General features: G+C 37.9%; 1 protein-coding gene across 2 annotated transcripts in view; it reads left to right on the forward strand.

Moving 5' to 3' along the window:
* Positions 1-1,769: 1,769 nt before the first annotated feature.
* Positions 1,770-16,331, forward strand: part of LOC105043147 (myosin-6) — a 42,850-nt gene continuing 28,288 nt past the window's right edge. Inside the window, exons 1-13 of one of the 2 annotated variants that reach the window (XM_019850083.3) lie at positions 1,770-2,159; positions 2,609-2,737; positions 3,017-3,160; positions 3,393-3,538; positions 3,621-3,777; positions 3,917-3,975; positions 4,076-4,235; positions 9,792-9,941; positions 10,052-10,188; positions 10,280-10,426; positions 10,588-10,689; positions 13,809-13,866; positions 13,992-14,093. In XM_019850083.3, coding sequence (XP_019705642.1) covers positions 2,157-2,159; positions 2,609-2,737; positions 3,017-3,160; positions 3,393-3,538; positions 3,621-3,777; positions 3,917-3,975; positions 4,076-4,235; positions 9,792-9,941; positions 10,052-10,188; positions 10,280-10,426; positions 10,588-10,689; positions 13,809-13,866; positions 13,992-14,093 — 1,494 coding nt within the window. In that variant the 5' untranslated portion in view covers positions 1,770-2,156. The remainder of the gene's footprint in view (positions 2,160-2,608; positions 2,738-3,016; positions 3,161-3,392; positions 3,539-3,620; positions 3,778-3,916; positions 3,976-4,075; positions 4,236-9,791; positions 9,942-10,051; positions 10,189-10,279; positions 10,427-10,587; positions 10,690-13,808; positions 13,867-13,991; positions 14,094-16,331) is intronic. The other variant, XM_010920565.4, reaches the window with a different exon arrangement.

Below are 16,331 nucleotides of genomic sequence, written 5' to 3' on the forward strand. Positions count from 1 at the left end.
GAAAAAAATATTAAAGGAAGGAACTCAAAAGATGTGGACAAACTACAAATGCTTTGCCTAACTTGCAAATTGGGATACTCTCGGCCATCAACAGAGAAAAGGAGAGCGGATCTGGTACCTGGGATGCCAGGAAGGTTGGGTGGCTCGCGTGGGATCGAAGAAGCAGGATCCTCTTTGCTCAATGAGCGCAGAACTGTTGTATCGGAGAAGCTTGGAATAGCCACTATGAAGAGTTAGCAATCCCGTATTTATAGTTTTTAATAGCTTTTGTCTTGTATGTCATGTTTTCCTATAAAAAAGCAAAATCATTATTATGGATTCGTAAAGATTGAGGTTGATTTTAGAAGTTATGATCATTCCTATTTTATCTGTCCCTTAAAAGAAAAAATATATCAATAAATAAATAAAGGAAATAGTGAATACATATTCTACGATGAATAGAGAAAAATTTTTCACGCTGAATTATTTTCAGTTCTTTTTTTTATTTAAATTCGAAATTCAAAGGATCAAATCCATGCATCCTGTTCGCTGAATTTTTTCAGTTCCTTCTTTTTTTTTTTATCTGAATTCAAAATTTAAGAGACCAAATCCATGCACATCGAGAACCAAAAAATCAGCAATCAGAAAATCATGTTCACGTTAAATTTTTTTCGATTTTTTTCTATCTGAATTTGAAATTCAAAGGATGCATGTCGGGAACCTAAGCTTATCTTAAAGTCATGAATAATTGCCTTTGAAAGTTGATCTAAGATTTGGCTTTAAAATTTGGTTATGTGCACGTGAATGAAATGTCAATAATTATTTTTTTGATTTTCTTTGAAATCTTGATGAATTTTAGAATAGAAAAGAATTTTTTCTTCTATTTCTTTAATAGATATATAGGAGAGACATATCTCATTTGCTTATTATGTCACCTATCTGAACAAAGATTGTCAGTAATCCGTGTCCATGGTCCATCAAACCAACTAAATCTTGGGTCATGACCATCCAAAACTTTCTTATGAAAGCAAAAATAATAATAACAAAAAAAAAGATCTAACTGAATACAACATCCAGTTTGTCCGCATATCAGTAAAAAGTTTTTCTATTTTTTTCTTGCATCTTATTTGATTAAATCATACAAAACCAAGAGATAAAATCTTACCCTTTATTTTATGTCATTCATAGTTTGGAATAACAACCATTGTAACATAATAATGCGCTTACATCAAGAACAATTACCATTGTTTAACTATTCTTCCCTGTACATATCAAAGAAACATTTTTCTCTCAAATATTCATATATTTTATCTTCGAAATATTGCCAATTTAGTATGTATTTATCTCAATCTAATGGTATATATTATCAAAATCTAAAAAATTAATTTATAAAAAAACAAGCCAACTTATTTTCCTGCTATAAAGGCACTTGATCGACCGTTTCCACCCTTGGAAGGGAATGTTAACAAAGAACAACCTCGTCAAATAGACCTCCATATAATAAATTTCTTGCCACTGCCCAAAATGACCATTTGGACCCCTGACCAGCTTTACGACGCCGCATGCCCGCTTTCTTCCGCTTTCGACTCTCTAAATCACAGCTGCGCATCTATCGGTCCGATTCGGTCCCAATTGCCGCAATTCCCTCCTCCCAAAGGGTTCCAACGCCGGAATTGCATTTGGACACCCCTCGCAAATCCAGGGCGAACTGTAGGAGACCTCCAAGGATCCTCACGTTTTCGTTATTTAATGCCGTATCTTGTCGTTTCATTCCTGCGAGAAAGAGAGCAGCGGAGAACAAGAAATAGTCGGAAAGCGGAGGTCCTGGCGAAAAGGGTGCTTTGGCGGTGATCGAGGCCGCGGAAGCGAAAAAGATCTCTTCTTTTCCAAGGCTGAGCCCTTTCCCACTCTCGAGCTATCGGCACTGCCGCCGCAAGAAGAGAGGGAGGGGGGTTGATCGAATCCTAGGAGGTGGGGAGGTGGAGAAGTAGATATTGGTGGAGAAATAAGGGATCTGAAAACAAAACAAGGAGAAAAAATCGATCTTTTCTTGGATCTTGGGACTACGGAGATCTTGTTTTCGTTCTCTGTTTCGTTTTTTTTTTTTTTAGTTTGGATGGTGTGGGAGGAGGGCGGATTGAGAAGGTTGCTGGGATCTTGACCTGTTGGATCCCGAAATGGTATGGAATCTTCCATCATCTCGTGATCTGCTTGATTCTTGAATTTCACTTCTTTTAACCGACTGGGTTTTATTTCTTGAGAACTTCAATGGATTTTGAAATGCTTTCTGATCTTTTGGGCTGATCGAGGAATTCTGTAGTGTATGATGAAGAGACCGAACCTGAAAGAAAAATTATATGTAGAATATATATGAACTTCACCTCACAATCAAGAATTCAATTTTTTAGCATACCATTTCTTTTTTTTAGTGTTTTCTATCGATCATCTTCTGCAAGTTTGGAGAATTCTCTCATTAGTTCTAGATTTTTTTTAATCAGCGGATAAATATCTGATTATGCCAAGATTCATGACTGACGAATGTTAGTGTTTTATTAGATGTATAATTGACCGTATATATTTTGTTCATTTCCACAATGACTGTGACCTATTGTTACTTCTTACTTGACAGGCTGCTACAGTCCATATTGAAGTAGGATCCCAGGTTTGGGTAGAGGATCCAGATATAGCTTGGATAGATGGGGAGGTCGTTGAGGTCCATGGTGACCGGATTAAGGTCAACTGTACTTCCGGAAAGATGGTGAGTGCCTATAATTAAGGATTTTGTAAATTCTTAAAACACCATTTTTTTGGGGGTCTATAAAGACAATGCCGGCTCCTATGTTAGCCTTCAGTATTTGCTTGCGCTATAAAGCTGATTCCTTGTTTGTGAGAAGAGGCTTCCTGGGCTAATCCTGTTAGACAAATACATAAGACTTTTCATGTTTATGAATTTTAATCCTTCAAATAATCTCTGTTTTTCTTTGGTAGATCATAGATTTTGGTAATTGGTAACAAAGATGTTGGCTTTTCTCTTCAGGTCACTGCAAAAGTGTCCAGTGTCTATCCCAAGGACGCTGAAGCATCCCCTTGCGGTGTTGATGACATGACCAAACTGGCTTACTTGCATGAACCAGGAGTTCTCCAGAACTTGAAATCAAGATACGATATGAATGAAATCTATGTAAGTGAATTTTGAATAATGTAAGTGAGATTACATGTTTTTTGGTCTCTACTATGATCTTGCACCTCCCACCCCACATCCCTTTGTGAACCGAGTCTTGATGTCATGCATGCGTCTAGTAGTGATTCTAGTAGTGGGCCTCATATTAGAAGCCATAGTTGTTTAGGTTTGACATTCTCTATCCTCTATTAAATATTTAGTAACAACTGGTGACACAAAACTGTGATACCAGACTTACACTGGAAACATATTGATTGCTGTGAACCCTTTTCGAAGACTTCCTCATCTTTATGACAGCCATATGATGGAACAATATAAAGGGGCAGCATTTGGTGAGCTAAGCCCCCATCCTTTTGCTGTTGCAGATGCTGCATATAGGTATCTCTTATGCTCCTTGTTGACATAGTAAAAGTGCTAATTTCTCTTGTTTGCATCACGAAAGTGCATTCTACCAATGCAGACTTATGATGAATGAGGGAGTAAGCCAATCAATTTTAGTAAGTGGAGAAAGTGGGGCTGGTAAAACAGAAAGCACCAAATTGCTTATGCGTTATCTTGCTTATATGGGAGGTAGAGCTGCAGCTGAAGGCCGGACTGTGGAGCAGCAAGTTCTGGAGGTGGGATATCAGCCAATGTTATCTGCCTCTGATTTAAAAATTAGACTACCAAGGCTGTTAATTTTTTTCTTGAAAATTGCATTATTCTCTGCCTTGTACACATATCAAATTTTTAAGTATCTTCGCTTCTTTTATACAGTCCAATCCTGTCCTCGAAGCATTTGGCAATGCAAAGACTGTGAGAAACAATAACTCAAGGTAGGGATTCTCTCTTGATGATGCTTCACATCTATTTATTTGTAAATGCACAAATCTTTAAATGGCTTGACTCTCACATTAAATTCCTTTCATGTATCAGTCGCTTTGGCAAATTTGTTGAGATTCAATTTGATCAGGGGGGTAGGATTTCAGGAGCTGCTATCAGGACATACCTGCTTGAAAGATCTCGTGTCTGTCAAATATCTGATCCTGAAAGAAATTACCACTGTTTTTACATGCTTTGTTCTGCTCCACCAGAGGTATAGTCTCTTAGCTCTTTATCAAAAATTCTTACTTCTCATTCTTATTGGATTTATATCAAGATATTTATTTCTTTTGCACTATTTTTTTTTCTTGTTTCATTTAGTTAAAAAAAAAAAATTGGCAGTAGAATGCTGCAATCTCCATGGCATATGACACAAACCAGGCAGGTTGTAGCAAATGCTGATGGAGATATTAAGTTGCCATTGGATGAATGCTTTTATTGGAACTGAGAAACTGTGATCTGGCATAGCACATGTAGTTTCTTATTTAATCTGTCAATATGCTGGGTCAGGTCCAGGCCAAAAGCAAGGTGGTTTTTAGAGTTCAGGCCCGAGCACAGCTTGGCCCAAATGAAGCTCCAGGGTCATTGGCCCGGGCTTAACCCAATGGTATGTAAGGGCTGGGTCCAAGATGGGCCCTTATTCATTTTAAGCTGGAAACTCAGGCCCCAACCCAGAATAATTCGGGCCTCTTGATTTTAGGCTGAATCAGGATCTTTGGTTGAAATTTCTAGTCCAGGCCCTTTTTCTCTGGGGCCAGGTCATCGGGCCATTTGGCCAGTGCAATCCATTCATAGCCATATCCACATTTTAGGAGGAAAGGGAATACATGAATGTGTTCCTTTTTTTGTGCAATACAATATGTAGAATTCCAATGGAGGGCATGCATTTGCCTCTCTTTTAGCTTCATGTTATAGCTGTGAATAGAAATATTTATGTGGATAAGAAGAAAGTCTAGAATATGTTGAAAGAACATCAAATAGTTTTCTTAGCTTAGACTTTTTTTTTTCTTTTTTTTTTTTTTGTGAACGAAGATAAATGGATCCATTATTTGAGGTTTTTATTGGATTTGGTGGGAATGAAATGAAGAATTTTTTGATGTATCATTCATGCTTAATATAATGCCTAGGTACTAGGTATTATGGAGCTGTATTATCTATGTACCATTTTTCTTCAACTAAGTAGCTTAACACTCTATATATAGCATAGCACAGTATGTTATATGACAATATGATATAATATAGATTGCCACTGTCGAGATCAAAAGCATCTGCCTATGGCATTCACTTTTCAAGAATGGCTTGAGGCCAAGATAATGAAAGAAGTAAAGAATATAAGAGAAATATAGAAAAAAACATGATATAAAGAGAAACAGAGGAAGAGAGAGGATAGAATTTACCGCGTTTTTGTCAGACTGTATTCCGATCTTTATATCTGAACTAGGGCATCCTCTTTGTAGTTGAATGAATAGAAAGCATGCTGCTAAGTGATAGTTCGGTCACTTAGGAGTCACATTACATTGTACAATCTGCTACTTTGTTAAATGATTCGTCTTAAGACCTAATAGAAGAGTGAGAAGTCCATGGCCCTGTTTTGCTATGGTTTTCTGTTATGTGTTTTGTATTTGCAGGATAAACCGCTAAAAGGGCCTCTTTGGTCAGGTCTTCCGCCCAGAGCTGAGGCCCACTATGGGGACTGGATTTTTTGATGTGTCTGTACACGTATAGGTTTGCCCTGCCTGTTTTAGGGGTTTTGGGATTACACGTTTATATTTTGTGGTTTTCCAGTACTCGTTAGATTGAGGGATTTTGAATTGGTGTTCTTCTCTCTTTGGTTTCTTCACCATTAGTGAAGCTTTCTTTGATCGTCTCTGCCCATGGACATAGGTTGTAGGCTGAACCATGCTAATCTCTATGTTCTCTTCTCTCTGTGTGTGTGTGTGTGTGATTGCTGTCTCTATATATTTTCCTTGCATAACATTTTCCAGCTTAAAATCTCTAGAACTCTTCCTCAAGCCTGTGCATATACGTATGCCATACCCATTTGGCAACAAAGGATAAGTGTTGGGGACTATTAATTGACTTTGGTGAGAATTTTAGCAACCTGATTCCCTATTTTCATGTAAAAGGTTTATCTGATTATTTTCTACTTCCTCATGGATGTAGTGAAAATTGTTTTTTGTGCATGGTTTCCTTGTAATAAATTAGATTGCCTGCAACATCAGTTGCAGCCTGGTTCTCTCGAACTACTTCATAGGACTATGCGAAGTGACCTTATTTACTTCCATCAACTTCTTCACCCACATGAACTCATCAGCTGTATGAGCCATCACTACATAGATGTAGTGACCCTTGCAGTTAGTTTGACATTTCTATCCTTCTTTTCTCATCCATTCAACATGGTTTCCTGCAATGAAGGTGCAATACCTAGTCTATGCCTTTTATCATGGTGAATCTTGCAAAGATACTTTTGAAAAAACTATTGAGGCAGAGATTTGTCAGTTTTAACTTGGTTTATTTTAAAACACATTTTTGTAGGACTGTGTTTAGTGAACCTATTTCTTCTCATCAACTTCATCATCTACAAGAACTAATGACCTATATGAGCCATTATTCTATACTCTGGTTTTGCAAAAAATTTGCCAATCATACTCCTTTTGCCCATGTATTGACATGGCTTTTCCTAGTGAAGGTGCAAAATCTAGTGGAAGCATTCTGTCATAACAAGACCCAGCCCAAAATGCATAAAAAAATCTGTTTAGGCAGTGGTTTATAATCATCTGTAAATATCTTTGTTTCATGTAGCTTCCTTTCAGGTATCAAGATACTAAATTTTGGCATGTGCAATGCCTGTGAGAGGTGTTATGGATTGATATGGTCCTCCAGTGTGAGCTAACATACCCAATTTTGAGAGGTGTACTCTTGTATCTTTCCCCCATTTAAAGAATTGAAACTAAGTAGGATATATTCATTTACCTTAGAAGTTTTAACATAATGTAGACATGACAGGCTGGAGTATGGGTTTAATATAGGAATATTTGTGTATCACAGCATTTGATCCGAAGTTTGAGGAGAGTGCAGAGCGAGGAATCAAATAGCATTGAATGCGATGGTACCACTAGTACTGTACTGTTTCAGTTGAAAATTGGCATCGATACAACCTTGAAGATGCCAAAACTGATGGGACCATCATATACTTGACCATATTGTTCCATATGGACAATCTGTATTGGTAGCATACTGGTCTGTATTGGTTCCTTTTCATTTTTATTGATTCCTGGTCTCAGTAGATACTTACTGTACCATTTAGAGGGAAAACTGGTACTGGATTTGGTACCAGTATTTGAAACCTTGGTGCATACGCTGATCTAGTATGGTGAATGTTATGTTTGTCATCTTTGTGGCTAAATACATGAATTCGACCTATGAAACATTCATATAGCCCAATATCATTCAACAATTCTTCATGATCTTCTACTATATTTGTAGCCGTGTACATAGGATGCTTTGCCAAACAAACTTAGCAAGTCAGCATACTTATCTCCATTGGTGATAAATCACCTACTTGAATGCGTACTCTCCTTCTGGATATTGCCACTCAAATGCAGAAATACTTGAGAGTCTCTAGGTTTTCAGCATAGAATCTTATTTGTGTAGCTAGCCTTCCAACTTCTCCATCTTGGATATTGTCATTTCAATGCATGGAAAATACTACCTGATAAAAGTCACCTAAGACACCTTGCGACTTAGGTGTTCTTTTGGCAACACAGGTTTAGGCAACTTGTGGGGCTTGCTAGTGCATGAAAGAGGGAGCAAACTACCAGTGTTAGCTAATGTACTAGGTGGAGAAGTTGCAGTTGAATCAAATGATGGTAGCTAATTCTTTGTTGCAAGTTAATTGTAATTTTCACATGATAGTGGATGGAGCTTCTACAGGTACGGGACTCACGTTGTACGCCTTTAGGTGTTGTTTATTTATTTATTTTTTAAAATGGGCTTCTTTAGCCCATGTTGGTTGAGGATCCATCAGATTTGCACTATGTAATTGGACAATTTGTCATGATGCAATTTCTTAGATCCATTATCCTTGCCACAAGCTCCTTCTTGATCATGACCATCTGGACATTTGTGTTCACCATGACCTTGTCCTTCATCAGTCCACTTGATGCAAAAAGGATAAATGTACAACCATGGTGTGTAATGAGGGTGTTGGGTGTACGAACAAGCACAATAGAGGTGAGCATGAACATTGCTTAGTATCGGTGTTTTGATTCTTGAAGAACTTGTCCTTGCAAAAGTTGATGGAGAAAATTCAACCTTGGTATGATGCTCTCCACTTAAAACTCTTGATTGTATCTACTCAGCTTGTCATGATCTTTTATGAGAGTCTGATAGACCTTGAGCTCCATGTTCATACCTCTAAAGGTACTAGTTTTTCAATACTAAAGAAGAGAGAAAAGAAAGAACGAGATATATATGAGTGAGCGAGAGAGAGAACAGGGGCATGAATACCTCTTCAGATCAAGTCATATTTCCATATCTTAGTTAGGGCATGTACTCAAAAGGTGGACAAATTACTAAAATACTGGTAAGTTTGGTTTGGTCAAATAATAGGCGTTTTCACAGTGTCATCCATGAAACTAGGGTGAAATGTAACTGAGTGCTAGTAGACATGGGACAAGCTCTTAACCCTCTTAGATGCATTTTCTCTCCAGCATAAAACCTTCAACAGGTACAGGGTGCAATACTATTTAATTCTTTGTTTGGTGGTTGTGTAGGCAATAGCTCGACAATTTTACTCATCATTGTAAATTTAACTCTATTTATGTTAAGTTTGGATGGATTTATGGGATTACCAGGGTGTAGGTTGCCTATAAGTTATATCTAGAACAGCATGATTCCTTGTTTGGGATATTCTGCTGGCCACATCAGAACTCATTCCACAATAAAGGATGACTATTAGGCACTATCTATACCCGATATTTATCTTTAGACTTTAAATAACCTATTCCACTGCTAAATCAAAAAGACTCTAACCTGTATCTGACCCAAGGAAATCAATCCCACTAAATCTAGGATAAGCAACGATTGTTAACAGTTGTTCTTCAAATGATTGATAGAACTGTAAAAGTTTCAGTCAGAAAATTATATCAAATACTTGTTCATATCTATATTGATCAGTCACATAGTTGCTGATAGGAGAATAACAGTGTCTTTTTGCATCAATCTCTCATCTACCAGCATTAGTACTGCAATATGTGAAAAGGTAAACTAGTAGAGGCTAAAACGTCCGCAAAGAATATAGAAGGAAAATAAGCTGATGTTTGGAAGCAAGAATATGAAAAAATGAATCAGATTTAGGGTTTTTTTTGTTAGGAAAAAAATGGATGGGGAGGAATAGATTGTTGAGACAAGTGATTAGGTTTTATAATGTGGACCACTATCAGGTTTCCAGGTACCATTCTGTGGGAAGCATGAATCACCACCCTTAACATTCCAGCAACATGTTAACTAATCTCAAACACATTTTGTGGAACCTTATTTTCTTATCAACTACTTGAGTGAATCATGCAGAAGGGTTGACTGATTTCCATGCTGTGTGCTGTATAATGCTATTCAAGTACACATTTTTTGTTTTGATGACTGCTGTATGAGCATTATTCATTACACTTGTATCTTTAGGTTCTGCATTTGAATTCACGAGTATGCTATTGGCTGATAAAAGTTTTAATCATGTTCTGTCAACCAATGTGTTTAAATGCAAATTTGTCAGGACATTGAGAGGTATAAATTGGAAAATCCCAGAACATTTCATTATCTTAAACAGTCTAACTGCTTTGAGCTTGATGGGGTAGATGATTCTAAGGAATATCTGGCAACTAGGAGGGCTATGGATGTTGTTGGAATTAGTTCTGATGAACAGGTATGATTTTTGGCTATTGTTCCACTGGGAAGAAAGACCCCCTACCATAAATTATTGATCATTTGCTAATATATTTTTCCTCCTTTCTTTTTCATGCCTATTTTATTCAGGATGCAATATTCCGGGTTGTAGCTGCTATTCTTCATCTAGGCAATGTTGAATTCTCCGAAGGAAAAGAAACAGATTCATCTGTACCTAAAGATGAAAAGTCCTGGTTCCACCTAAGAACTGCTGCTGAGCTTTTTATGTAAACCCCCTTTTATATAAATATCTGTACTTGTGAATATAAGATTTGATCTATATATTATCCTGAGCAACTACAATGCAATTTTCCACAGGTGCGATGTAAAGGCTCTTGAGGATTCATTGTGTAAGCGTATCATTGTAACTCGTGATGAGAGCATTACAAAAAGTCTAGATCCAGAAGCTGCAGCTCTTAGCAGAGATGCCTTGGCAAAGATTGTTTACTCACGGTTATTTGATTGGTAAGTGTTGATGCCATTGTTGGGTAGCTTGTTTTGCAGAAATGTGCGGTAGTAATTCTTTTTAATATCTAGTTCAAAAATGATTCTCCCTCTCCCAATTTAAGATGCTATCCCACTTCTCATGTTGCTTTTTTTTTTGTTGTTGTTGTTGTTTATCACAGGATTGTGAATAAAATTAACAACTCAATTGGTCAAGATCCTAACTCAAAGTCCCTGATTGGAGTGCTAGATATTTATGGCTTTGAAAGTTTCAAGACAAACAGGTGCTTAACCGGTATGCTTTTGCATTCATTACTAAAGCTGTCAAAATCTTGATGCGAGCTGCATCAATATTTTGAAGCAATGTGTAAACTTCTGACCCTCCTGAGATCATTGATAGAGATGGTTTTCACATGCTTTTCAGTACATAAACCAACATCAAAGAAGTTTTTCTTAGTCATGTTCTAGTTTTGGTTTGAGTTTGTTGTGTTCCACTCATTGTTGAGTGTCTACAAGATGGAGAACAAGCATTAGTTTCTGGGGCTAGGTCTGAAACGATATTAAATTAGAACAAGCATTAGTTTCTCTGGCTAGGTCTGAAACTATACTAAATGTGTAAAAGGAGGTAAAAGTTAGCTGAGGAAAACTGGTAAAGGGATCTAAGAGTTAATGGGCTTTAGGTTTATGTAATAGAAAAGAAAAAGAGGTAGATATCACTTCCTATCTGAGGGAGACTCTCAATAACAATATAGTGCCTAAAATTTTTCTGAACAACCTATTGCTGAGCCAAGGTCTCTTTGTTTTAGAAGGTTTCTTCTTCTTTTTTTAAAAAAACTGTTGTTTCCCAGTCAGCCAAGTTTCAGTGTTGCATATCAGTGTACAGATTTTTAGGCAAAAAAATTGATATCATGTTTATTCTTTGATTTGATTTACACTAAGGGCATATTTGGTTATTAGAGAACTAAAGAAAGGGAAAAGGAAAAGATTTTTCAAGGAAATGGAACTATTAAACTCAAATTACAGGAACATCCCCTGAACTTTAGCTTAATTTCACATATACCCCCTCTACTTTAAAATATGTCAAACTAGTCCTTCAAGTTTTCGAAATGTTCCAATGTGGTCTTATTGTTTACTTAACAACGAATGATGTTAGTTTTCTATTTCACCAGACAAAAATATCCTTTGCTTACATTGGTGGATAGATCATCAGAAAAGAAGAGATGGAGGTGGAGGAAGTTGCTATGGAGTGGGATGGTGGGGTCGCGAAGGTCAGTGTGGAGGGGGAGGACGGTGTCAAAAGCTTCATAGGCGGGATTGGAGGAGGAATAGGAGAAGGGGTTAGGAGGAAGAAGATGGGGAAGGTGGGAGAGCACTCATGGGTGGGGCTTAGAGGATGAGGAAGATGATGAGGAGAAGTGGGTTAGGAGAAAGGAGAGGAAGGAGAAAGAGGGGCTGCCGGCAATGAAAGATAGAGGTGGAGGAGGAGATGGGGATGGAGACATGGGTGGGCTTGGAGGAGGAGAAGTGGGAGCGGAGGAAATGAAGGAAGGGGAGGAGGGGGAAGGAGCGTTCATCGGCGAGGTGCGCAGAGATGGAGGGAGCCATCATGGAGGGGAGGGCTTACAAGCGGGCTTGGAGGAGGAGAAAGAGGAGGAGGAGGAAGAGGAGGCAGAGGAGAAGTAGATGAGGAGAAAGAAGAGGGAGGAGGGGTCGTGGGTAAGCTTAGAGGAGGAGAAGAATGACGAAAAAAGTAGATGAGGAGGAAGAGGAGGGAAGGAGAGATCGTCGATGACGAAGGGGCGGAGGTAATGGGAGCCGCCGTGGAGAGGGACATGGGCGGGTTGGAGAAGGAGAAGTAGAAGAGGAGAAAGGGGAGGAGATGGAAGGGGCTTGGTAGAGGATGATGAGGAGAAGAAGGGGATGAGGAGGAAGAGGAGGATGGAGAAGGAGGGAGGAGAGATGTCGGCACCAGAGGTGGAGAAGGGGAGCAATCGGAGAGAAAGGAGGAAGGACGTAGAAAAAGGGTAGTTTGGTCATTTTATAAAATCATTGCATCATTTATGAACAGGGATAGACGACAGGACCACATTGGAACATCTCAAAAATTTGAACGATTAGTTTGACACGTTTTAAAGTCAAAGAAATGTAAGTGACATTTCGCTAAAGTTGAAGGGGTGTTCCTATAATTTTCTCTAAGAACTATTGTGTATGCGTCTGTAAGAAAGAAGTAATAAACTAATTTGCTACAAGAACTATTGAACTCAACTAATAAGCCACACCGTGAGCTGTGGGAAAGGGTGACAGAATACGGATGGAGGCAATGACCAATCATAATGGACCATTTGGTTTTTACCAAGAAGGTTCACAATGGAGGCTCTTTAGTTTAGGTGATTCATCAAAATATGGAGAAAAAAAAATGAGTGTCTATATATGGTCAAAAGAGTGATTTACCAAGTCTGTAAGTCAATTCATTGAGTTGGAGCTATGAAGTTTTCAACTTCATCTAGTGTTATACAAAGACAAGAACTAAGGTTAAACATATAGACACAGAGACTTAAGTTGTAATGTCCACCATTGGAAGAAAACAAATTGTTAAATATCACTACTGGTGCAGGAGTATGTGTTCTACCATGTAAAACAACTTACTCTTTTTATATCTGAGGTGTATTGCAATAGAAATGTTGAAGTCTTGACAAACAAAATCTTATACAAATCAACATAAGTTGTAACTGATAGGCAGACAAACTTGTTCAAAATTCAAAAAGGGATCAAGCTTGGTAAACTTGTATAAGGATCCAACGTAAAAATGATAGTGTCTTGCTGCTCGGATGTGTATTAAACAGATGATGGATCAAGTTCCTAAAGGATTGAGATTATGATTTTCATCTTCTGACCAGGTTAATGAAGCAAATAAGATGGATTAAAAAACTCATCTTCACTAATGTTATTATCTCTATATTAAATATAAAGCAGTATCTAGCGACTGGTTGAGAAAATGGATATGTGTTAGTTGGATGATCCAAGTATCTTGGTTTTCACCGGAGCCTTCTTTGCATAAGTCATACCTCGTTAAGCACACAAGCTCTCATCTTCTGACCAATAGATATGTGTATTCTGATAGCAGTTTTAACAATGTTTATATTACATACAGAGGGTCATGCAACCCAGCCTTAATACATTTAAAAGTGGGTGATGGTGATACAAACCCTTGTAGCCCTTCATCTATGTTGACCATTCTAGGATCATCTCCCTAGGCTGATTTCCTCAATTGTCATACTCTTGCAATTAGTGTTTGATAATCATGGCATTGTTTTCTCTTGTTGTCGCTCGTTTTTTTTTTTTGACATAAATATCTCACTTCAATTGTTCCTGTTTAAGGCTCTAATACATTCATTGTTTGCAGCTTTGAGCAATTTTGTATCAATCTCACAAATGAAAAACTGCAGCAACATTTTAATCAGGTTTGAGTATGGAAGATTCTCTTTGCAGACTTTAGTTCCCTATTGGATAGGCTTCTATATATTCAGAATATAAATTTGTTTTATTTACTCACTAAAATAATTTCTGGTTCTGTTTCTTTGAACAGCATGTTTTTAAAATGGAGCAGGAAGAATATACAAAAGAAGAAATCAACTGGAGTTATATTGAGTTCATAGACAACCAAGATGTTCTTGATCTTATTGAGAAGGTTCATTTTGACAACTTCATTACAATATCACATACATCAAAAAATTAATATTTTGCAGTGATCCTTTGGTAACTAGGTTATATCATATAATAGTTGTGTTGGGTTTCACAATGCCCGGCTAATGAGCATTTGAAGAATTTCAAGGATTTCTTTGATGTTCTTTATGCACTGCCAAGCTCACTACCATATTTTTTCTTCCTCAAAAGCAATTTAATAACACAAGCGGTACTAGACCAATTAGAATAGAAATACAAAGAATTGGACAACATATTAAACATCAAATCTTTGGTAGAAGTGTTAATAATTCTTAAAATAATGAAGGGGCATGCTAATTAAAGATCCACTCTGTTGATATTAATCTATATCTCTATCCTATGCATCAAGTGGGTGCAAAAATCAACAGTTGTAAGCAAGGACCGCCGAATCGGAACAGGAGCCCATGCCTGCCGGCCGGTGGTACGATTCGGTATGGTTCCATATTATTTCATACCGGGCCGAACCGAGGGCAGAGAAGGGGAGAGGGAAAAGAAAGAGAGGGAGAGAGAGAGGGGGTAGAGAAGGAGAGAAAGCGGAGGAGAGGGCCTCCGACGGCCGTCGGAGGCCGTTCGAGGTCACACCGAGGGGCCCAAGGGCGGCCGAGATCGGAGAAGGGCCTCCGGCCTCCTCCTGTGCGAAACCTTGAGGGTGGCCGAGGAAGAGGAGGGCCTCCACTCTCCTCCAGCCTCGGATGCCTTCCAGCCCCTCGATGCGGCCTCGGGCCACTGGAGGCCCTCTCCTCCTCTCTCTCTCTTCCTCTTTTTCTTCTTCCTTCCTCTGAGACGGCCACTGTGCCGTTTTCTACACAGAATCGGACCGGTTTTCTGCCAGTATGGTTCGGCACGGCTTGAACCATCCGGTTCGGGACAGGTCGGCAAATGTTGGTGTAAGGGTATGCTATAATGTTTTGCTTGGAACTATATATCTAAACTCATTGAATTTCAATCTATACTAGTTTTAAGATAAGTAGTCTTTGATAAATGACGTGGATTTTTAATTTACGTAGCCTGTCATATTTAAGCACACTGTTGCAATTGATAGCCTGTCATGTACTTAAGCACACTAAAACAATTGATACCATCCATTCTTGGAAAAGGATTAGCCCATGATGGAGGACATAAGGTTTTATTTCATGGAAAAATTTCAAATAAAATCTAAAGCATATTGAAAGCATAGCTAAAATGAAGGTAAGCAGGAATTGATTCTTCTACATGACATAACAATTTGTCATATATTGAGATGTAAGATGGAGATCTGTCGAATAGATAGGAGACTTCTCAAAGATCTTATTCTATTTTGCTTTTCAGATCTCCCACCAAAAGCATATTAGATGTTAAATTCCAAATTTTTAAGAAGCACAACATCCATTGTTTCGCAACTCTAGACAATAATCAATGCTGACTAAGTTTGTTCTGGAAGCTTTGTGCCTCAATGGTTTAATTTGTCTTGAATCACATATTGAGCATGCTTTTGTGTATTGATCTTCTCTTACCATGTTATACTGCTAAAAGATAGGAAGCAGAAAGTATTAGAGCAAGGAAAATCTTTGTTAAGAACTGTCATAACATTTCAAAAAAATGAATATATATTTTGAAATGCATGTCTGTGGATATAACTTCTTTAGCCTATCAATAAGTTTTAGAGATCACAATTCACAATCGGTTCATTTCTGAAGCTAATTCTTCCGAAGTGTTTTGGCTGAATGTTTTGCCTACTGCTTCAAGTCTTGCTTTCTATTTTTTCACCGGGGGCTTCTTTCGGGGAGCATCATCACATGGTTTTTCCTTAATATTATTGTCTACATCTCTGCTGATATCTATCAGGTATCATGCCTTTTGGAATGTGTTCACGAATTATTATTTTTAGGAGCTACATGCAAGTGCTGAAACAGTAGACAACTTCTGAAGAAGAGTTGCTTTATTTGTTATTACCATTCATGAAGTACTTTGGTCCCCTGAGTGTTAGGACACCATGATCACATGACTGTGATCTGATTTTTTTTTTCTTTTTGATGGTTTAAAAAATGGATTATTTGACTGTAAATGGCAAATTTCTGCCTTTTGAAGTTAGAGTAGCATGAGTAGTGCTAGTCTTATCAGTTTTACCAGTTTTTTACTTTTGTCTTTGAGGATAAATATGAAAAATTTCTGTGAAAGGGGAGGCATGGTTAAAAGTATTTCTGTTTATTTTGTAGTCATGTCA

Source organism: Elaeis guineensis, chromosome 4 (genome assembly GCF_000442705.2).
Source record: "Elaeis guineensis isolate ETL-2024a chromosome 4, EG11, whole genome shotgun sequence".
Taxonomy (NCBI): domain Eukaryota; kingdom Viridiplantae; phylum Streptophyta; class Magnoliopsida; order Arecales; family Arecaceae; genus Elaeis; species Elaeis guineensis.